Here is a 23,366-nt window from a genome sequence, read left to right as displayed (position 1 = left end):
TTTACCATTGTCTTAAAAATACTCCATATTAAGGGAATTCTGCTTGTGGAAACCCATTACAGGCTCAGGTGGGCCCTAAGTCTATCAAAACTACTAAAAATGGTGTAGTACACAATTTTTAAAGAATAGAAAGCTAAATATAAAAATTATTTAGTGTTTCCTACTGGAGATTTTTATGCTGCTCTGTAGTCCAGAGCCTTGATCCTGCACTGGCATCCTTGAACAGGGAGGCTGTTGGTTTAATCTGAGCAATCAGTTTCTTTCTAGTTAATTTGTGATGGTACCCATATACAGACTTGTCTTTAGACAAGACTGCTGGATTTAATCTTTGTAAAAGGTCTTGGCACAGCTGATCTTTAATTTTCTTTAGAAGGGTGATTGGCCATGATGATTTTTAGATAGTACCTTTAGGCAGTTTAGCTGCCTTCAACATCTTTAACATCTGCTGAGATGAAAGTAATTAGTCATTTCAAATACATCACTAATCAAAAGTGGAGAGAAGTTTGGTGTGAATAATTGTGTTTAAACTTACCCCTGTGCCATCTGCATGGGGAATCACACCAGTGCTCTATGAGCAGAGGTCTTCAGTGTAGATGAAGTGTCAGGGCAGACCCTCTCCCTACTGAGATGTGTAATTGAATTTTGGTGAGTTGACCTGCCTTGATGTTTTTTAATTTCTTGCCTGTTATTTGTATGGAGTTTCTTGTAAGGTTACAAGGGTGGGTTTGTTGCTTTTTTTTTCAATACAGGACACTGTAGGAAGTGTACATATATACCTACATACATGACCATTGCTTTTCTTCCTTACGCAAACAGAAAATAATTGTTTGAACCTGGCCTTTTAGTTTTCAAAAATCTAGAAGTATATGATTCTGGTCCTGTTGCTCTGCACTGAACTTTTTCTTTTCTAAGGATGCTGATTTGGCAAGAAAGGCTTTCAAACCAGTGGAGAGAGTCCTTTCCTCTACTTCAGAAGAGGATGAGCCTGTGGTTGTCAAATTTTTAAAAATGAATTGTCGTTACTTCACAGATGGTAAGGTAGGTGGAACCTGATTTTTGGGCATTGTTTGAGATTCTTTTTGGATAAGTGAGAGATGAATACTGGGGGAGTCAAATGTGCTTAATGTTTTTAAAGAATGTAAAAATTATGTTGGCTTTATCTGTTACTGTTGTGTTTGTTGGTACTGTGATAATGTGCTGTACAATTTTGTTCTTTTGCTTGTGTGTCGCTAGATACAGAGAGAACTGCACTTCAGAGTTAAGACATGTCAGGATTAGTTGTCCAGTTCCATCAAATTGAGCAACAGCTTTATAAAATGAGTACATGCCAGTCTATTTCATTTATGACATGAAGATAAATTTTAACTGTTTCCAGAGCAGCGTTTCCAAATATGTTTATGTTGCTTCTGCACTTGCTAATGAATGCTGTGCAAGCCTAATAAAAGGATGAATATTGCATTATACAATCTTTTCTTTCTGTTTCTTGTAACATAGGCCAGGACTGCAATCCTAAATTACAGCAAGTGTTTTAGAAGCACAGAGCTTGGGTAGTATTTTAGCCCTTTTCTCAAGGTTGCAAGACACTTCTTCCTGAACTGCCTACTTTGACATATCTGTCCCTGTTGACTCTGGTTTCAGTTAGCTGTCTGCATGTTTGGGTTTTCAAGTTCTCTGGAATTTATAACACTGGAGATGCTAATCATTGTAGTTGCAACATTTTTTTTTTCCCTTAGTCCTGACTTTTGTAAGATGGATGTGTTTATACCTAGGGTTTCTGGCTTCTTTTGCATTGAGTGGATGTAGACTGTATTTATCAACTCTGCAGTTTTACAGTCTGCATTTTGTAGAATGTAATAGAGGACTACCTGATGTCTGGCATGCAAATTAGGGCAGTACTGTCACTTGCTTTGTGATGCTTGTTAGGTGCAGGGGATACAGATTGCCAATTACAGATTTCTGGCTGCAGGATGAAAAAAGTAATTTTCAGCCAGAGCAATCAAAAATGAGATGGCTTCTTTGCCAGTTTAGCTGAAATCCCTTGTTGCCTGGCTTCCTGCAGTGGCTGGGTGGGAAGTACATCCTACTGATGTATTCTATCGTGATTTCCGGGAGAAGCCTCTGCACTTGTTTTCATTCTGTCATCCAAACACAAACCAAGCTTGAGGAGCAAGTCATACAGGAGAAGTGAATGGGAATACAAATAGACTTTGCTTTATAAAGGAGCAGGCATTCATGTGCTCATTTGCCACTGCCAAGCCATCAGCTTGATATCTTAACTGCTTTAAAAAAAGCCCCACAAACCAAACTTGTCGTCTTTTACCTGTGTATTTATGAGCCTTCCTTGACTTGCCTTGCAGATGTCCTCATATAATTAATAGTACCTGCAGTGTGGGCCATTCCAGTTGATCTCTGTCTCTCATTTGTCAGATGTCATGATTTACAAACAGATTCTGAGTTAGTCTGGTGAATTTTGTACTTCATCTGGAGGAGAGGGTGCAGAAGCGAGACAGTGGCAATCTTCCTTTTAAACCTTGAAAGATGGTCAGTTGCCATGGATTGATGCTGAGTAGTGGCTGATGAAGCAGCATTTTATCAAATCCTTTGCTAGAGCACATTTTGAAAAATTAAATGAGTCTTCTGCAGCTGTGCATAATATGCTTGGACCAGTCATAGGAGCTGTTTCTGGGTTGTTTCTAGCTTCTATGGGAAGAAACTTCATACCAGATCCCTGTATGGAGAAGCTTTTTGCGTGTACCTCTGGGAAAGTAGATCAAGGGGACCTCTGATGTTAGCTTGGCATAGTAACCTGGATGTTTCCATGAGTAAAACTGCATGCAAGTGTGTTGGTTGCCTGTAAATTCATGGATCAAATGAAAGTAGCTGCATCCAGAATAAAATGCTATGTAGATTTTAAAAAATAAATCCACTAATCTGTTTTATTTGACATTGATTAACAATCACATTTTTAGCTTATACCAGTCAGCACTGAAAGTTGAATATGTCAGATGTTCTTCCTCATCAGCCAGGAACTTGGATGTTACTAAGAATTTTTTTTTCCTCTCCTTACAATGTCTCATTCTTACTTGATGCATGTGGAAAGCAAAGTATTTTTCTAGCAAACACTGCATGACACAGTATAAAGAGGCAGGAAAGTGGTTTTGCTTTTGAGGATAGTAGCTTAAAATCCAATACCTAATGATAAGTGCATTACATGTGATGTGCTGACTCTTTCTTCTCCTGTTTTAGGGTGTCGTTGGAGGAGTCATGATAGTAACTCCAAACAATATCATGTTTGACCCACATAAGTCTGATCCTCTGGTGATTGAGAATGGCTGTGAAGAGTATGGGCTCATCTGCCCCATGGAGGAGGTTGTCTCTATAGCTCTCTACAATGACATCTCTCACATGAAGATTAAAGATGCATTGCCATCGTAAGGAGTGTTCTTCCCTGAACTTACATAGCAGATTTTCAGTAAGGGTCATGGAGAAGGGCTGGGGAATGGGGGAATGGAGGGGAAGAGTTTCAGTGCAACAGAGTAATGTGCCGGCTAAGGAATGATTCACTTGTGTTGTTCTTCAGAACAACAACTCTCTCTTTAGAACACTAAAGCAGCATTAAACACAAATGGGTGACAAATGTGAGAACCCAAGTGCAAAGACTCCTTTGCAGTAATTAATAAAAGCATGTAATATGTAATATGCCACAGTTGGGCTCTGGCACTGACCTGTCTCTAGGACCCTTTCAGTGGATGTGAAGAGGTTTAGATTTTGACCATTATTGTGTTACCAGGACTGTTCTCAGAGGAGTATTTGAAACTTTTGAAGGTAACACCACCATAGCTACCATCTTCAGGACGTACAGAAACACCAGACTGTGGAATACTTCTATCTCAGAACCAGAAATGCATTGATCGTTATAATCTATAATACATTATAGACTTTCTGGGGTGGGCTGCTTTCATTTATGCACAAACAAGGCACTTCTTATCTATTTTTTCTAAGCAGGATTTTGTTCTTACAGGCAATACCTGTTTGAACAGTGAAATTCATTGAACTTCTCATCTCAAGAAAAACTTTCCAGATACTTGGTACACTCATTTCTGGAATGTTTAATAACTTCTTAGTAATTTTTAAGTGATGAGGATCTTGTTTTCTAATTCTCCTCAGAGTTTTAGCAGTAACAAAGAGCTCAAGTTTTATGCTGATACGTTTATTCAGAATTTTTCATTATGAAATATTTTATGATTCTCGTGCTTTAAAAAGAAATGTTTGGGGAAGCCTGCATTCAAACAGTATGTTTGAATAATGGAGACAAATAGAAGAAGGCTAATAAGTGTGTTGCCTGTTAGTGTTCTGCAGTAAACGTGTTCAGACAGGATACAGCTTATCTCCGATTTTTTTCTTCTCAAAAATACATTTGTACTGACTAGGGAAGCATGGATGGTTGTAGATGTTGACTCACTGTCAGGTGTGGAAAATTACAATATTAACAGGATTTGAATTAAATTACAGCAGCTAAATACATGTCCCGTGTTTTTTGTTATGGACCTTCTGATGATTTGCACATTCTTATTACATGTGTTACATTTCTTCACCCACGTGGCATATTCTGCCAAGTGCTTTACTCATTTTATTTTTGTATTACACTTTCAGCATTTTTCTCCATTGTCTTTAAAGTCGCTTATTTCCAGTACTGTATGTTTATTTTGGAGAAAGTTATTTTTCAACGAGTTTCATGGCTTAAGTTAATTTGATGTTTAGTTTTTATTTTCTTTTTTTTTTCCGTTTCCATTTTGCTTTTAACATCATATGTACGTCCATCATTTCCCCTGACAGTGACATACCAAAGGATCTTTGTCCTCTGTACAGGCCAGGAGAATGGGAAGACCTGTCCTCTGAGAAAGATATCAATCCTTTCAGCAAATTCAAATCCCTTAGCAAGGAAAAGAGGCAGCAGAATGGGGATGCATCTGTTGCTCTGGGTGCCAAACAGATAAAGCCTTCAGATAAGGAAAAGTCTGCTGATTTTGAAGTTCTTCAGTCATCGGAGAGTACGGGCTCAATCAAATCAAAGTCTCTGGAGTTTCCCAACAACATCACTGCCACTGACCATTTGGAAAAGTTTGATGCAGATGCGTGTACCAAGGACCCTTCCAGGGGAAAAAATGCTTCAGATACCAAAACCAAAGAAAAATCCCTTCTAGGAGAAGGAGAAGATGAGTTCACTGACCTGGAAAAGACATCATCTTGTATGGATAGAGGGTTGGACAGGAAAATCTCAGTAATGGAAGGCTTGCTGGCTGATCCCAGGGACTTGGGGAGAACTAAGCAGCAGGTAACCAAACCTACTACAGAAGTCCAGGAGCACTTGACAGTTGATTCCTTGGAAAAAAAGGACAGTGTTGAACCTAAAGCTGACTTAGACTTAGAGCTGTGTGAAAAGCAAGATGTTATTCCAGAAGTAAACAAATGTGTCAGTACCCCGACAGGTAAGGTGGAGACTGAATTGGACACTAAGAAAGAGCTAGAGAAAGATAAACTTATTGAATTTTACCTCAATAAAGATGGAAATGGGTCTCAGTCATCTGAAGACTTACACAAGGCTGAAATCCAGAAAGGTGAAAACAATAAAGCAATTGGCATAGACCTTACACTTAGCTGTTCAAAGTCCCAAGCTAATGAAGTCCATACAGTTAAAAGTATGGAGCTTGATTCCTGCTGTGTTGAAAGCAAAGCACCTTCATTAGAAATCAGCTCAGCAGCAGCAGAGGAAAAGGATCTGAAAGAGTCTGTGGACTCTTCATTAGTACCAGCTGTAGACAAGACCTGTCAAGAAACACAGTTAGACAATCAATCAGAAATCAGACTGTGGCTGCTGCAGAAAATTCAAGTGCCAATTGAAGGTAGGTCTCTGGTTATCCTTGTTTCCTCTGAGACTTGGACAGCATTATGACGGTAACCTTTGAATTGACAGCCTTCTCTAAATTTCTTCTTTCTGTAATACCCGGTCTCTTTTTTACTCCTTGTGTATTACCTGCTATCTTCAAATTCTCAAAGCTTGTTGTTTGATAAGTAGCTTGGTGTGCTCTCTCCACATTCAGTGATCACTGCTTATACATTCTGTGCTTCTTTTTGCTGGCTTTAATAAGGATAGTGAAATGTCATCCAGTTTCAGTATTGGCAGGGACACTTCATGGCCTAGGAATTGTCACGCTGTATTGGTAACCACTGTTGGCTCATTGAAGTCTGTCAGTTTTGTTTCTGATAGTATCCAAGGTAGTAGAGCATTGCTGTGAAGGGAGGCACTGAAGTATTCTTGACAATATTTGCATGTGCCTGGTGTCTCTCATGCTATGGAAACCCTTAAAAAAGTGATAAATAGGAATACATGTATAGTCCTACTGAGTGATCAGTTTTCTCCTGATTGATCAGTGCATTATCAGAAATAATTCAGGCTATTCCAGGAGAGAAGATACCAGAATGCAATCTCTGTTCAGAGAATGTGCACACATATTAACCATTTCTATGGCAGCCCAATGCCTCTAAGCAGTAGTCTGTCCTGGAGCATTGATGCTCCTCTCTGAGTAATTTAATGAACCAGGGGACATACCCTTGAGTCAGATGAGGTGGTGGGGGATGATTAAAGTGCAAGTCTCTATTTTAAGAATAGTTGTTCTTAAAATTATTTTTTCTTTTTTTTTATAAGGGTTTCTCCTGGTGGTATTTGGCTGTATGTGTACTGCTAAAACAAAGAAGGCAACTTCAGTGTGACTGAAGCTGTACTTAAGCAAGTTTTTTTTTGTCACACTAGCAATTTAAGGAGCCTGAACTGCTTCTAGGTTTGGCCTAGTTTTGTGCAGATAAAAGGTGCTTGTATGGCTGTATGACCAACAGAGTTGGGAAACTGATTGGGTTTTTTGCGTGCGTGCGTGTGTGCATGCAGGATTGCCCTTCAGCCTGGATAGGTTTTCTCTACCCTAACATGTCCCCTTTATTTCCCTGCCTTGTGTTGCAGGCAGCACTCAGCCTGGTCATCTTACCCATTTCTTTACAGTGCTGTTCTGTACACAGCTGTACAGCTGAGGGGGATACAGGCTGTGACAAAATGGGAATAAATGGCCTTAGTTTAGGATGAATGTGGTTTTACTAAACCAGCTGTGCTGCTGAAGTCAGGTGTAATTCTGTGTATGGTGCCTCTGAGTGTTCCTTTGCACAAGATTATTAATCTTTGTCAGTGTTTTATCAGCTGCAGCATTTGTACTTTCATGTAAGCAGACTGTTTCTTTTGTGTCTTGTTCAGATATGCTTCCTTCAAAAGAGGAGAAGAGCAAGACTCCTCCAATGTTTCTGTGCATTAAAGTAGGCAAGCCCATGAGAAAGTCCTTTGTGTCTCAGAGCACAACCATGTCTCAGCAGTACAGTAAAAAGATAAAGCAACCTGAGTACTGGTTTGCTGTTCCTCGGGAAAGGTAAGCTGCACTCCTGTTAGCACAGAAATGTCTGTCTGTTACTTTTTTTTAAATGTGAAGTGCTTTCTAGAGCTGAATCTTACATTACCTACATGGTCCAAGTTGTGAAGTGCAGCAGGGATGCTGAAGGGTGCCCTCATTTCACTGCATGCCAGTGACATAAAGCAATGTTTCTTGCTAATATGGTCTAATATGGATGGCTCTCAGTGGGAATGAAAAAGTCCTCAGGTGCCACTGGAAGATGGAAAGATGGATATATGTGCAGCTAATATATGATAAAAGAACTGGGAGATGATCAGGGTTTCAGCTGTAGTCTAGGAAATGGGGGAAAGGGACCAGTGGCTGGAGGGGCGTGGAATCTACTGAGGTGCAAGTGCTAAAACAAATAAGTATTTCACATGAGCAAAGGGAATCATGTGGGAAAAGGGAGACACTCCTAACTAAATAGGTGTGAGGATTTCTGTCCTTTGTCCCATTAAAAATAGTCCCTTTGCAGTAAAATTGAGGAACACAAATGTTTTCCTATAGATATGTATTAATGCATAAATAGTACTCTCGAAAAAACAAACCAACAAACTAGAGAAGTGGAGGTCTATGATCTTCAACATAAATTGCCCAAGAATTTTCACAGGCTGTGAAGAATCAAATGTGATTCTTTTGTTGACAGAAGGCAACTAGAGCAATTCTCTGGTCTGTTGAACCAAAATCAGTGATTCTGGTAAATTAGATGCCAGGAAGGAGGAATCTGAACTTGTGATCCGTCTCAGAGATGTCTCTTTCAGATGCAGTCAATTTTTTCAAAATAATTTTTGTTAATAATTTTAATTCCAAATGTGTATCATGTGTGTTGATTTAAGTGTTTATATTTTTTGTGGTTTGAAAAGGAGTGTTTTGATTGTCTGTAGTAGTGTGGAAGTTGCTGTCTTGGAACTCTTCCTGGAGGAGAGGGAGAGTTTAATCCAGCTGGAATGTGGTCCTTGGGAGAGTAGCTGGATGGCTTTTGGTTTGCTTGCTATCTGTGGATCCCAGTCCTTGGCTTCTCAGGGATTGCAAAAGGGTGGGTTCAGAAAATTCTGGGTTGAAGTTTGAGTAAATACTTCAGGGAGCTGGAGTGATGAGTTGGAGTGATGCTGTAATACAACACAAGGCCAGTTAGTACTTTGGGGATAGTGCAGCTAACAGTGAATAAAGCTGCTGAGCTGCCTGAGATCATCTCTAATCACTGCTGTGTGTAACAGGTAAATTTGTCAAGCTTCTAACCACAGACTTGGGAAATAGCTTTCCTGCTTGTCCTTTTATGAGCAGAAACTTTCTGAATGGTGAGCAGACCTAATCCATTTATAAACTGAAGTGTTGACAACTGGTTTGTACTTCAGTTTTTATAGTGAGAAAAAAGTAACTTCAGCAGTGAGCTGCTGCAGCAGCACCTGGCCATGCTGGCTGACATACCAGATCTTTGATGTCAGGGCTGCTGTTTGGATCTTGACCAAAAGTAGTGGTAAATGATGGGTTGTAAGTTTGAGTCTTTTTAATGCTATTCATGCCTGTTTTAACACCCCAGAATTGCATGACAGATCAAGTAGAACTTGGAGCTGAAATTAATTGTGAGACTCATACCTTTGTGTTAATGCCAGGCATGTCTTTGCCTCTTGAACAAGACGGTGTTTTCTCCAAGCTCTTGGATACTTTCCCAAAGCAAAACACAACACTTCCTACCTTCTGGGAATATTCTTGAATCAGTATTGTGTAGAATATAAACCTAAGTGATGCATCTTGAGAGTGCCATGAACAGTAGGTTGTTTGGGATAGCTTTGCCACGTATTTTGGACAAAATAGGAGATAGTGAACTAAATCTAAAACTACTTGAAAGGCAATTTATATTCATGTGTGAAAATATCAAGAATAACACTCTCATCTTGTTGGCCACAAGGCAGCCATAAATAAAACACTTTCTCCAGTCTAGTCACAGTAGCTTGTGCAGCATCTTAATGTTTTGTAGTAATTAAAAAAAAAAAAAACAACAAAGCAAAAAAAAAAAAAAAAAACTGTCCAAATTTGGAGTGAGATTGTGAAAAAATTGGTCTGCATGTCTATATTTAGTTAAGTTAAATCTTCCTCTGATTTGCTTTTAGTTACATTTTTTCCATGGTCATAGTGTTTGCTGTTAAAGCAGCTTCTGTCGTCAGTTGTGAAAATGGCTCCAACTTCAGCCTGGTCCCACAGCCCACAGCTCCCAGCAGAGCTCTCTTCCATGTGCCAGCTCTAGTTACTTTCTGGGCCCAGTACTTTTATATTTATTTTTTTATTGGAATCCTCTAGAAACTTTATTAATACAGAAAGAAGGCTTTTAGGCTGATATTCTTTATAAAGGCACTAAGTCTTCTGTCTCATTTGCTGTAGTTATTCTCTCTCCATGGGTGGTTTCCCAGGCACTGAGTGTGTCCCGGCACACGTCGGCCCATGACCAGCACGCTGTGGCTGAGTTAATCAGTGACTGCAGCACTGCTTTGTGCTGCCTGCTTGGTCACAGCAGGGCTCACCTCAGCCTGCAGAGGGGATGCTGGGCATCTTGAGTTGCCTTATATACAGAATTACTCAGCCTAGGGCAGCTTCTTGCAAGGTTCAGCTGAGCAGAGGGGCACCCATGCTTTTGGTCACAAAAGAGATTGACTTTTTTGCTGGGAAGTTTTGCAATGGGTATAGCTTACAGTATTAGAGGGTAAGTCTGTGTGTGCTCTTACTATGTGGATTTATGTTTAAATGGTATGTGGTTTCCCACCCTAGTGAATTTTGAGTAGCAGTAGCTCAGTAATTAGGTCACACATTTCCTGAAGACCTTTTACAAGAAAATGCCTTGCACAGAGACACAGATAGTAATGCAGAATTTCTTTGCTTGTAAGTAATAGCATTGACTAGTTCCTCATTCAAGAAGTAAATCTGTTTAATTTTCCAGTGTAAATTCTGCAAACATGTTTGTTTTATGAATGTTTTTATAATTTGCACTGAAGTTGATATAAAAGACAATGCACTGAGATTGTGCTGCTGAGAGGGCATCCACTTTTTTGCTAGATGTAGAATCCTTTTAAATTAGCCTTTTATAAGGAGAATACTGCTAGACTCCTGATAATAAGATATCAAACTGTACAGAGGAAATTTATGAAAACCTGTTTGTATCTATAGCTTAATGTCTTATAATGAGGACTCATAGAAGTCTCTCTAAGCTCATAAAAGCATATGAGGGCTTACAATACCTCAGTGCTCAAGATTTGGGAAGCATCATCATTTAGTCAAGCACATTTATAACAAAGTCATAGCATACTTCTGGATTAATGTCTTTGTCTGGGTCAGGAGCAGTGGCTGGACTTAGAGCCTTTTGAATATTTTTTTTCTGGAGTTACTAACTTCAGGTTTCTATAGTAGTCTCTTTCTAAGTACTTTGTTTTATTGATGTCTCTCTTTTAGTGCATGATACACGCATAAGCATGTGATCACCAAAACAGCTATTGAGTTGTAGGATAAATTTTCTCACAGCTGTCTAGTTGACTGTAAGAAAGTTCCTCAAGAAGTGGCTTTTCAATTTAAAAATTGGATCAAGTGTTTTACATTTGGTAGCTGGGAAATACCACTGTAGCATAATGTTAGGATTTTATTAGCAGAGCATCCCTTTTCAGAATGACGTCACCTCTGTAATCACCTATTTCTATTTTATGCTGCTGCTTTTTAAATCTGGACTGTCTGGATTTATCAACTGTCCATTGCAGAGGAAAACTTAGTTATGTACTACTTAAATAAACTGAGCATATACAAGTCCATGGGGCCTGACAGGAAACGTTCTGAATATATTGAGGTTGGTTGATGTTATTATAAAGCTACTTTCTATCATCTTTTGAAAGGTTGTGTTGAGGGGGAGTGTTCCTTAATAATTGGAAAGACAAATGCTGCAACCATTGTCAGAAAAATGAAGGAAGTATCTGTGGGAGCACGGGGCAGTCAGCTTCATCTCAGTCTCTGGGAAGCAAGTCCTTACAGACACCATTTCCAAGCACACAGAGGAAAAGAAGTGATCAGGATCAGCTGTCATATATTTACCAAGGGCAAATTGCTTTTCTACTGAACAAATAACTTCTCTGTTTGAGATTGCTAGCTCCTTGAGCAAGGAGAGAGCAAGGGATTGATACCATCACGTTACTAAGGCTTTCAACACAATCTTCCATAGTATTCTTGTAGCCAAAGTGGAAAGATATGACCTGGACAGGGAGGTTACTGGTGGTTGTAAAATTGACTGGACCATTGGGCTCAAAGGTAGTTGGTCTGAGTGGCAATGAGGTACAAGTGGTATTCTTGGGGACTGATACTGCTTAATGCCTTCAGTGGTGACATGGATATTGAGCCAGAACACACCTCTGTGATTTTAGGGAATGACACAAAATTTGGAGAGTGCTCGTAATTGGAGGGCAGGGCTGCTATTCAGAGAGGCCTCAACACAAAAGGCTGACAGAAATGTCAGGAAGTTCAGAAAAGGCAAATGGAAAAGTAGTGCACCTGGGATGGAGCAGTTCCTGCAGCAGTAGGTGGGGAAAGGCAGCCTGGGGAGTAACTCTGCTGAAAAGGAGTTGGGGAAGTTGAGAGCAAACTCAGCATGTCAGTGGTGTGTCCTTGCAGTAACAAAGGCTTCACTTCTTGCTGACTCAAGTAAGAAAGTACAGCCAAACAACTTATGTAGTCATTAATCCCCTCTTCCTTTTAGGCACTTGGTTAAAAAATGGAGGGGAGGGGACAAGAAACAGAAAATGTAGGATGGCACCGTACTCTTCTCAGATCATGTGCTGCACGCTTCAGAGAAAATGGTGATGAGATAGAAGAGAAAAAAAACCCAGAAGACATGGAGAACTTGTAGAATCATTGTTGGAGATTTTCCAACTCAAATAGACAATAATTTGCAACCTCCTCTAAATTGGAAGTTAGCTCTGCTATAAGCAGGAGCTGGCCTAGATGATTTCCAGAGATGGCTTAAAACATAAATACATTCTGTGATTCTGAGATATGAGCGTGCTGCTCTCCTTCATCCACCTGCATAAATGTGCTTTCAAACTGATTTTACCCAGACAGCAGAAAGCACTTTTATTGTCCTTTCTTAGGGATTTGTAGGAATTAAGTAGCTGGCTTTCCAGAGTAGGGCTACTGCATATAAAATACACAGTGCTCAAGTCAGTTGTCTCTTTCATTTAAAGCTCAAATTAATTAGCAAAGAGCTAATCAGACTGCTTTTTCTGAAACCTCTGTGAGCAATGCTATTTTTTTCCTTTTTCATTATTTCCGTGATGAAGAAAAATAAATTATTTATTCTTTTTGTAGACTTATTTGAAAAAATCTAGAATTATACCAGCGACCCTAACAAATTGTAACAGTGCTGAAAGGGTATTTTAAGATTATTTGTGCATACATATAAATCCAAGTTACTTGAAATATGGTGGGGGGTGGGGGGGAAATGTCTATTTTTCTAAAAGGTTTTTTCTGTTGATCTAAGAGTTGCTGGATGTAACTTCCTAGTGAAAAGCTGAAGGAAGATCCGATGTCATATGCACTTACTATCTTTCTATCTGCCATCTTTGCTGTGGGTCTGATTTTTTTGTTGGCAATTCAGCTTCTTGTATAGTGGATCCACTGTTGTATTCCTGTTTGAAATTGCACATGGTCATTTTAACTTAATACATAAATTCCTTCTTCAGAAATTGTTTTGTGGTTTGTTATGGAAGTTGTCAAGGAATATCTTTTTAAAGACAGTGGCTGAGAGCTGACTACATTTATGGAAGAGCATGTGCTGCTGGTACTATATCATTAGCAAAGCTGTCAGTAACAGCTTATTTTCATAATGCTAGGAGAATGAAGATTGTTTTGTGGCTAGCCTCTATAACTTTTAAAGGGCAGCTAAAACTGTAGTGTAGACTTCACTGGTGATCTCATTGCTGGAAGTCAAACTAAATGGGTAAAGTGAATGTTTTACAGAATGAACTTTAGTGACTATGACCTAATATCAATCAATTTGACTTCTTAATATGAATTGTGTGGGACTGGACAAGCCATATTGCTTTACCATGATTCTTTGGCTTTGCATATGGCAAAGGGAGGAGGAAAATACAAGTAGAGAAACCTTGAAGAGGTTCAGGCTGCCAGGTGGAGGGAGCTGTTGCCTTCTGTGGTATGGGAGGGTGGAGGTACATATGGATATCCTGTTTGTGTAGTTGTCCCTGCTTTGGCATTGGGCAAAACCTCTGTGCTACATACAGTGTTGGGTTCATGGACTACTAAACAATGGTTGTCTCCTCCTCTTCTCTTCACAGGGTGGATCACTTGTACACATTTTTTGTTCAGTGGTCACCAGAAATATATGGGAAAGATGCCAAAGAGCAAGGTTTTGTTGTGGTGGAAAAGGAGGAGCTTGACATGATTGACAACTTCTTTAGTGAGCCCACCACTAAAAGCTGGGAGGTGAGTGCCTTCTGCCTTTGCATGAAGCGTGTGCGTGTCAAGTGTGCATCCTCTGCTAATAATCTCAGCAGTTGTTCTTCTGAGAATTTTATGGTGTTTCCTTAAGACTTGTATCTGTCTCACGAATGTATTCATATTCCTTCAGTCTTCATTTCCTCTCTCCCTAGAAAGAGCAGGTAAACAACTGGGAGCTCTCTGGTGTGCAACCAGCAGAAGTTGTGTGAATATTTTGACCATGTGATATTAGTCTTTTGCAAAGCTATACAGGCATATGTGGTCAGCATTGCTAAATTCCTAATGTATTTCCTAATGTATTTATGTGCTACAAACAAATTCTTCCAAATGTATATATGCATGTAAACATCAACCCAGGCTCCTGTGTGCTGGTTGAAATGGATTGGTGTGTGGTGATCGGCCAGACCCTTGCTTCTAGGGTGCACACAGCAGTTCTGTTTGAATATTGGGTGTAAGTGGGATAAGTTTATCATTGGACTTCGGCTTTTTCATGTGTGGTCTTCTGCAATCTGTTTTAACCACTTGGCATGCCTATGCTTGTTATCTCCTTCTGTGTACAAAGCCTAGTTTCTAAGGGAAATAAGCTTACACACAGTTTTAAAAGCCTCAATGTTTTAAATGTCTCAATGCTGAAACACTTTCTGTGCTAAGAATATGGGATAAATGAAACAGACACATACATTCCAAAGTGGGAAATATCTTGATGGTGATTAAATAAGTTATCTGATGATTCATCCTAAACATAAACTTGTTTTCTTTAAATTCTACTACCCTCTTTTTTGTTTGTTTGAGCATTTTGATTTTCACAGTATGTTCTGTTGAAAAACGGAACGCGGAAGTGGGACCTGTCATTTGAAATGTAGCAACCTCTATTCCCAAGGAACTAATATTTTTACAGTTTTGTAGCTTCTCAAAGTTAGTGCTTTTTGAGCTGAAATATAAAAAACCTGTCTTCCTTGTTTTGCTTAGAGCTGAGTGCAGTCATACATTGCTCTAGATTTTACTGTTCAGTTATTTGCATGCCATTTTCATAAAACCACAGTGAAGGAGAGTCAGTGATCTAAAGACAGATGTAGGAGAGATCTGGCTGCACGGAGAGCTTGTCTCTCATTGTTCTTTTTAGATATTTATTGAAAGGAAGAAAAGCTGGAAACTGCTTTTAAAGGTGTGTCTCTTTTATTTGTAATTTATTCCAGCTTCACCAATTTAAAGTAGGTTTGCCAGGAAATCTGTAATGAATGAAGTCCAAATTTGGGCATGATGACTGTGAAACGATGAGAGTGAAAGTTTCACTCTCCCTTGCGGGGAAACAGAAACTCTAATTGTAGAGGAGCATATAAGCAGTTTTATCACAGCATGCCATGGCCAGTATCTGTCTGTCACTCTTGGGGCTGAGAACTCTTGCCACTAGAGCAAGGATAGAATACTGTGTACTGAAAATAAACTGCTAGATTATGAAACAGAGACAAATGCCTTTGAATATTCGAATTGTTTACTGTGCCAGACCGGACCAGGAGGAACCTTTTGTAGAGGTATGTTGCATTATTTCCCATTTGAACAGTGTGGATCTGATGATGGAACTTCTGTCCTGGTAATAAACGTGCTCTGTACTCAGGTGAGGGGCATTTCTACCTCAGGTGGCTTCCTTTCTCAGCCCCATAAAATCTTTGAAATACTTTGTAGATCCAGTTTCTGTAGTGGTCAATTCTTTTCATCCATTTCTGCTTTTGTGTGGTCTGTAAATACCTGATCTTGCAGATGCCTCTTTCTGCAGTTGTTGACTGAAGTTCACTCACATATCCAGTTCAGAGACTGAATAAATGTGTATGCTTGTCTGTCTCTGGACCCAGTTTGCAATTTACAATTGTGTTAATAGATTTTCTCTGGTTGCCTAAGTGACTTGAGTTGTATTTTGCTACAGATACCTCTTGGTTGATTTGCTGTTGTCTGGTACTTTTTCCCCACTCCTGGGGAGGGGGGAGACTATTCCTACAAGAAAGTCCTCAAAAGGGGAGTTGTATACTTTTGATTTAATGTCTAAAAGGTGTTAATTAAAAAATATACAGTCATGTTCTGGGAGATGAGGAGTGACGGCTTACCAGTCTGAAGGTGAAAAAAGAACAATGATTCAAGTAGAAAGATTGGTTTTTCTGAGCAGTTTGTTGTGGGCGGTTTTTTGGGGTTTTTTAAATTACCCTAATTTTGCAGTGCAAATCTTTCCTGAAATTGACCATATGAAAAATTTTCCAGCACAGGATTATCTGCAGTCTCAGAAGGAGAGGCTGGAGGGTCAGGATGAAGCTGTACAGCTTTTGCTGTCATGGGCAGGAATACCTGTAACTGCTCGGTGTGCAGGGACACATAGCATAGTGTTTGTTCTGCAGGCTGGATTTTGCCTTGTGATCCTGCCTTCCTCTCTTTTCCTGACCCTGCCCTGCAGTGCCAGTCCCCACATGCCCTGCTCAGCTCCAGGCATCTGTGGGAGAGCATGGACTGGACATGAGTGCATGCAGCAGATATGTAGCTCTCATCCCGCTGAGGATGCCTGGTGTGATTGAGGGTATTAGGGCTGTGAGAGCTCCTCACCAGCCCTGGTCCTCATGCAAAACTTGTGTGCTTTGTTGTGTGGTTAATCCACACCTGGAGTCAGTCTATTGCATTTGCTTTCTCACCTGAGGGGCAGGTGTGTGCAGGACCTCCAGGCATCTCTTCCCAGTAGTCTTGACTGTTGACAGCTTCTGCAAGTTCCAGCAGTGATCGTGAAGGCGTGGAGGAATTATGTAAAACTTGATCTGTGTGTAACATGAAAGCCATTTGGAAGCCTTATTGGTAGCGAGGTGCATAGCAGAGCACAGTGGGCTCTGCAGCTGCATCCTGGAATTCCTGCTCCTAGATAAGACCACTGTGGTGATACACTCACGGAAGGAATAGACGGTTTAAGGTTTCCTGTTTGTTTTGTAGCTAGGCCTCGTTGCTTCCCCTTCTCTTTCTCATCAGCTCCATTTCAGAGCTTTTGCTGTTGCTTGTTATGTGCCATGGTGGCACTGAGCCCCAGCTAAAGATTTTCCCCATTTGCCTTAAGGCTACCTGTGTTTGATAAAATTATGCCATATGGTGTTTTTTCTCCAAACAGTGTGACAGCTGAGGAGTAAGTTTTAAATGAATTGGCTTCAACAGAGGATTGATGGTGTAAGACCTGTGCTTTAGGTTGGACACTTGTTCTCTTGCCACAGATCATTACTGTAGAAGAAGCTAAACGACGAAAGAGCGTTTGCAGTTACTATGAAGAAGAAGAAGATGACGATACTTTGCCTATCCTAAAGCATCACAGCGCTCTTCTGGAGAACATGCACATAGAGCAGGTATGGCTGAAAGCCCTCAGGTTTTCTTCTGAGATGTGGTGCTACCTCTGTCAAGTGCGAGAAAGAGACTGGGGCACTGCCTGTGCTGCTTGTGTAACCATTTCCCTCATTCCCTGCTCCCTGCCCAGCTGGCCCGGCGCCTGCCCGCACGGGTGCAGGGCTACCCGTGGCGCCTGGCATACAGCACACTGGAGCACGGCACCAGCCTCAAGACTCTGTACCGCAAATCGGCTGCTCTCGACAGTCCCGTGCTCCTCGTCATCAAGGATATGGACAACCAGGTCAGGAGCGCTTGTTCCAGGGGTGGGGCAGAAAGGGCAGCGTTTTGTAAAGTGATCATTATGAAATGCTAGTCATACTGCGAAGTCACGTCATACCAAAATGAGACATTGGTGTATTCTTTTATATTTTCTACTGCCTAAACTAGAGCTACCAGAGGAAAGTACTTCAGCACTAATAAAAGTTTTAGAATTGCAGTGCGTGCAGTAGTGCCTCTGGAAATACCTTTCTTAGGTATCTCAGTTAAGGAGCTGTCACAAGCAATGCCTCTCTGGAGGTCTCATTCTTCAGTAGCTGCTAGAGTCAGCAATGCTGCTGCCATGGTTGTCATCTGGCTTTTAACTTGCAGGATACAGAAGATGTGGAGGAATACTTGCACATCTGATACACTTCAGTAGTTGGTTCTTCTAACATGAAAATCAGCTTAGTTGTTCTTAGAAAGGATTTTGACATCTTTGGGGGTTTTTCTCTTGAATTCTGCACTTTCCACTAAAGTAGTGTAATAATTTTTTTCTGACAGATATTTGGAGCGTATGCTACTCATCCCTTCAGGTTTAGTGACCATTACTATGGCACTGGTGAAACATTCCTCTACACTTTCAGTCCACATTTCAAGGTAAGTGAGCGTCCACTTTCTGAAACAAGATTTTTGGGTTCCACTTCTGAAACATATATGAGATTTTGAGTGTAGAAGAGGTGCCAGATGTTGATGAATACAGTTAATCATTCATTGCTTCAATGCAATACTTCAAGCAAAAGTATCTGTAATTATCTGAAGAGGGGACAGTCTGTAAGTGTGAGGAGAGAGTTTTAAATGAGTTGAAGGGGGAAGCAGGAAGGACTTAAAGAGTGTCAAAGACTCACCTTAGAAGGCAATGATATCACGAACAGGATATAATGTCATGCATTCTTAGGATCACAGGGACCACAAAACAGAGATAATAGTGCTACTGAAATACCCCTTCATGCTCATAGCTTATGCACTTTTTCCATATTGAACACATTTCCTTTTTAACAGGGTACCACTTGATTTAGAGAGGGAAGCAGCATTTAAAATAAGGATTAGGATGCTTTGTTCATAGTTTTAAATATGTATTGATCTTTTACTTTCTACCTTACCTTTTCCTCTTTCAAGAAAAAGATAAAAGATGACCACACCTCTTAGCTGCTAAGAGTAGGTACTCAGTAGTTTGAGATTGTAAGAATCCTCAGTCCAAATATGTTCATGTTTTTTCCTCTCCTCAGGTATTTAAATGGAGTGGAGAAAACACTTACTTCATCAATGGAGACACTACCTCTCTGGAGCTTGGAGGTGGAGGGTGAGTGTTTGGTTTTCAAATCATACAGCCAACTTTTTTTTTTTTTTTAATTTTAAATAGAAATAGGGACAATGGTAGGTGCAAGAAAAACTTCACAGTAACGTGGTTGAACTTAATTTTAGTAAGCTGTTTAGCAGAGATACCTCAGCAATCTAATTTCGGTTACAGACTGAAAGGAATTTTGTTTTCTTAGAGTGACTGATGTTAGGCAAGTAGGGTTTGTTGCAGAGTTGGAGTTGTTTTTAGCCAGGAAAAAAACCAGATGTTTTGGGTAGATACATCCATCACTCATTGCTGAAGCGGTTTGTCACTGGAAGATAATCCCTAATGGCATTTTTGCCATCAGTTTCTAGGGTTTATCAAGTGGTTCTTACTAAGTTGTTGTTTTTCTGTTGATGCACATAGCAAGGATACAGACAGGGCATAATCAGTTCATGAGCTTCAAAGGTCAGTAGGTATAAAATCAAGGGCTAAGACTGTACAACCATCTAAAGCTTACTTGGGGGTTGCACCAAGGGACAGCTGGGCATGGTTTGCATTGGGAGTGGATAACCAGGAGGTGCTTTGCCCACATCCAAGCAGCCAGGGAAGGGACCCCAAGGCCTGCCCACATCCAAGCAGCCAGGGAAGGGACCCCAAGGCCTGTGCCCTGGTATAGCCACAGCTGGCAGTGTGGGCAGCCAGGTGTGGCCCAGGGCTGTGGGCACTCACAGGGTCCTGCGTGCTGCCCTGCTCGCTGGTGCAAACAAAAGCAAGGGAACAGCTCCCTCCATGAGCTTCTTGGAGAGTGCTTTGCCAGTACTGAGCTCTTCACATTTGGTTCAGAGTCACCTAGATTCCTCTGTATCGCTTCTTTGATTGTTTATACAGCTTCCAGTGCTTTTACTGTTCCATCTAACACCAAATCTGTTGTGTATTTCCCTTTAGTGGCCGCTTTGGTTTATGGTTAGATGCAGATTTGTATCATGGGCGAAGCAACTCCTGCAGCACCTTCAATAATGACATCTTAACTAAGAAAGAAGATTTCATAATACAAGATGTAGAAGTATGGACATTTGAGTGAAACTGACTGCCTTAAGGACTGGATCCATTAGGCACTTAAAGCTGTCCAGAAGGTGCAGGCTGCCTCACAACGTTACACGCTTTTTCCTCAAGTTTGTACCAGAGCATGACTACGCAAAAAATCCAGCCAAACAACCCAAGAATGAAAGAATTGGTTTTGAGAGGCAGTAAGAGACAGAACAGTGAGAGATCACTCTGAAGTGTTTTTTACCTCCTCTTCAGCACTCTTCCATTGAAGATACAATGCTTATGAAAATGTTCATGATGTATAAGTTGAAAACTTCTTATGTAACTGTGAAAAAGAGCCTGTGGAAGAACTTTAACTGTCCAGTACATTCCATGTGTATTTATGTTCAACATGCAAATGCTGACCAAAAATAAAAGGTTACTTTACCAAAATCTACAGCATACTGTTTGCCATGGAAAAGAATCAGAAATAGGTGTACACAGCACTTAAGGGAACATGTTTTGTAAAATTATTTTATTTATTGTTACTGTATAGTAGATTTTTTTGTAAATGTATTAGCTATGAGTTTTTTTTGTTCAATGTTTCAAATCTCATTTTGATAATTACTGTTGAGGTGGGTTTCTTATGCATTGGCATTTATTCTGAATCAATTTATTTGATTTCTGAAGTTAATTTTTATATTTTTATTTTGTAAATGAGATTAGGTTTTCATTATACCCTAATTAGAGGGTTTGTTTTCCTGGCAGAAACACTTGAGTGCATAATTCTGTTTCATTTTCTTTTCCTGAAATGAGGGAGAAGGTGGATAGTGCTTCTTCTTAACTCTGCCGTCACATTCCTGTTAATAGATAACTATTTTGGCAGTGTATGGAGACAGTGGGGAACTGCCCCCTGATGTAGACTTTATCAGTTCAGCTGCAGTCCACAGAATTGGGATAGCATGCTCTGAGCACCTGCCTCAGTATTATTTGACTGATTATGAAGGAGATTTCTAAGAGAACTGTTTTTCTGTATCACCACAAAATGGTTCAAAATAAGCCACCCACTGTGCTTTTATGAGCACTTCTCTACAAATTGAAGAATTTGTTAAGGAGAAAATACAATTGAGATTTAGAGAAGAAAGTTCTTTTCCTAACAGACCAGGTCACATTAGTGTAAAACTTGTTTTCCTAATAATTACACATATATTTTCCTTTAAAAGAATACTTCAGGCGGCAGTCTGGTTTAGGATTTAACAGTCAACTAATTATTCTTGTTTGTTTTTAATGAAATTATCAGATACTTCCCCCTCCTCCCCACCAAAGCTGAAAAGACTCTATATTACAAAATCTGTAAAATTTATTTTACGAATAAAATATATTACAAAATTATAAAACATTTGGTAAATGGGGAGAGTGTGAGAGAGGACTGGCAATCTTCACTGTTTGCTAAGGAATTCTGCATTGCCATTTAGCTGTGGTTTTGTTTACACAATCCAGGCCTAATATTAGGATGCTGTCCTGCCCTTAGACTTGAGTGTTTCATTGTCCTGAGAAGGGCAGGATTTAGAGACAGTAGCGTGCATTAAAACAATACAATCTAAAGTTGGAATGTTATTAACTGAGTAATACAACTCAGTTTAGTTACTGCTCTTTCCTTTTTGACTAGATTAAATAATAATTTAAAAAAGCCAATTGCTTTTCCTTCAAAAGCATTTCTAAATCTTAATCTTGCACAGAAGTTTCACAGTCTAATAAAAACAATGCTATACACAGTAAGCCTGTTACACGCTGCACATGAGCTTTTCACACTTCCTTTCTTTGTGGTCCACTACAGCCATAAATAAAGTTCTTACCGGTAATGCTTTCAAATATTTTGGAAGTTGTTAACAGCATAATGCTTTGAAGATACCCAGAATATCTAACACACTTTGCTCTTTTAAATGGTGGCAGAAGACCACTTAATAGTTTTAAAAAACCCAACCAAACAAACACCCAACAAAAAAATCCCCACAACAAACAAAATGAAACCAAGTTCAACATTTTGCATACATTTCACTCTTGCTACCTACAACTTACTCCACTATATTATCCTTGTCAAAGCATATCTAAACGCTGTGGTCTATATTCAAAACAGTGTTGTTCAATCAGAATTCTGTGACCCTTGAAACTATGAATATTGAATATATGTAATGCAGTGCTATCACAATATTTTCAATAAAGGAATTTATGCATTCAGAAACTTGTTACAGATGCTTTCTCTTTTATTCAAAAACTTCATAACATTTTAAAGATGAAAGGATGCAGCTTAGATCACAGGTTATGCTGACAAATACCTGTGCCACCTCATAAAAAAGAGAATTTCAGTAATACTGTATTTTACAAACACAGATAAGGAGGTTGGAAATTTTGGCAGGGCTGGATTTGGGGTTTGGGTTTTTTGTGTGTGTAGTATGTTGTGTCCTTAAAGAGAGCTGTGTTTTGAATTCACTCTGAGACAGACTCTGACAAAGGGCTAAGAAATGCTAGTAAACAGCAGTTTACCTGGTAGTTTTTGCTGCTGCTCTCAGCTGTAGTGAATGACATGTATCCTCTTATCTTTTTGACCAACCTCTTCCCAGAATTCAAAAGTCCCATGTGCATCATTTTTGTATGCACCCTTTTCATATTTCCAAAGTGTTCACATATATTTTTATGTCCAGCCAAGCAAAGCAAAGATGTCTTAAAAGTACTTGGTTCTTGGGTTTTATTGGTTTTCATTGTATAGAGCAGTGGCATTAAAAGAAAACAAACTACAATTATGTGTGAAACTGAACAAGTGTGCTATCCAATGAGCCTTGCTCTGAGTGAAACGGCAGTAACAACTTTCCTAAAGTAACTGGAAAATTATGGTCACTAGTCATTTTTCTCTCAGAGAGAACAAGATCTTGTTCTTGCAACATGAAATATGTGTTCCTTCAGTGGTACTTGGGTACAGATTTTTGATACAGGACTGTGTTCAAACACAGGCTCACAAATCAGGCTTGTCAGTACCCAGGTAATTGCAGATGTTTTATTTGGTGCTGGTTTAAGTGCAGGTTTTGTGTTGGATGTTTTGCACAAAGATTGACTTTAGAGCAAAGGAAAGTCTAGTTACGTTTAGAACAACCCTCATTCGTAAACCCTAAAGATTTGATTTGCCTGTTTGTAACAGAGAAAAGGAGCAGGTGAGGCCATTGCAAAGGGACTGCCTAGCACTCTGCAGGTTGGCACATCTGGCAAGTGAGCTGCTTCAGGTAGAATAGCCAACCATGTTCTGTTTGTACGGGCACCGCTTGCTTTAAAAAAAAAACAAAAGCATTTTTGAAAATCTCAGTCTTAATTTTTCATCTCATTACCTTTTAAAACACTCTTTTCACCTGTGGGACAAGCACTTTGTGCCTTTT

General features: G+C 39.8%; 1 protein-coding gene across 4 annotated transcripts in view; it reads left to right on the top strand.

Annotated features, from left to right (window-relative positions):
- Positions 1-22,183, top strand: part of NCOA7 (nuclear receptor coactivator 7) — an 80,213-nt gene extending 58,030 nt beyond the window's left edge. Inside the window, exons 7-16 of one of the 4 annotated variants that reach the window (XM_066547054.1) lie at positions 913-1,038; positions 3,247-3,431; positions 4,870-5,903; positions 7,301-7,469; positions 13,811-13,958; positions 17,207-17,335; positions 17,464-17,616; positions 18,135-18,230; positions 18,860-18,933; positions 19,861-22,183. In XM_066547054.1, coding sequence (XP_066403151.1) covers positions 913-1,038; positions 3,247-3,431; positions 4,870-5,903; positions 7,301-7,469; positions 13,811-13,958; positions 17,207-17,335; positions 17,464-17,616; positions 18,135-18,230; positions 18,860-18,933; positions 19,861-19,996 — 2,250 coding nt within the window. In that variant the 3' untranslated portion in view covers positions 19,997-22,183. Of the gene's footprint in view, positions 1-912; positions 1,039-3,246; positions 3,432-4,836; positions 5,904-7,300; positions 7,470-13,810; positions 13,959-15,086; positions 15,506-17,206; positions 17,336-17,463; positions 17,617-18,134; positions 18,231-18,859; positions 18,934-19,860 lie in introns of those variants that run through there. The other 3 variants (XM_066547055.1, XM_066547053.1, XM_066547056.1) reach the window with 3 other exon arrangements.
- The last annotated feature ends 1,183 nt before the right edge of the window (positions 22,184-23,366 follow it).

The sequence above is a fragment of the Molothrus aeneus genome, chromosome 3 (genome assembly GCF_037042795.1).
Source record: "Molothrus aeneus isolate 106 chromosome 3, BPBGC_Maene_1.0, whole genome shotgun sequence".
NCBI lineage: Eukaryota > Metazoa > Chordata > Aves > Passeriformes > Icteridae > Molothrus > Molothrus aeneus.
The sequence above is the reverse complement of the archived record's forward strand: the minus strand, read 5'-3'. Positions and strand labels throughout refer to the sequence as shown.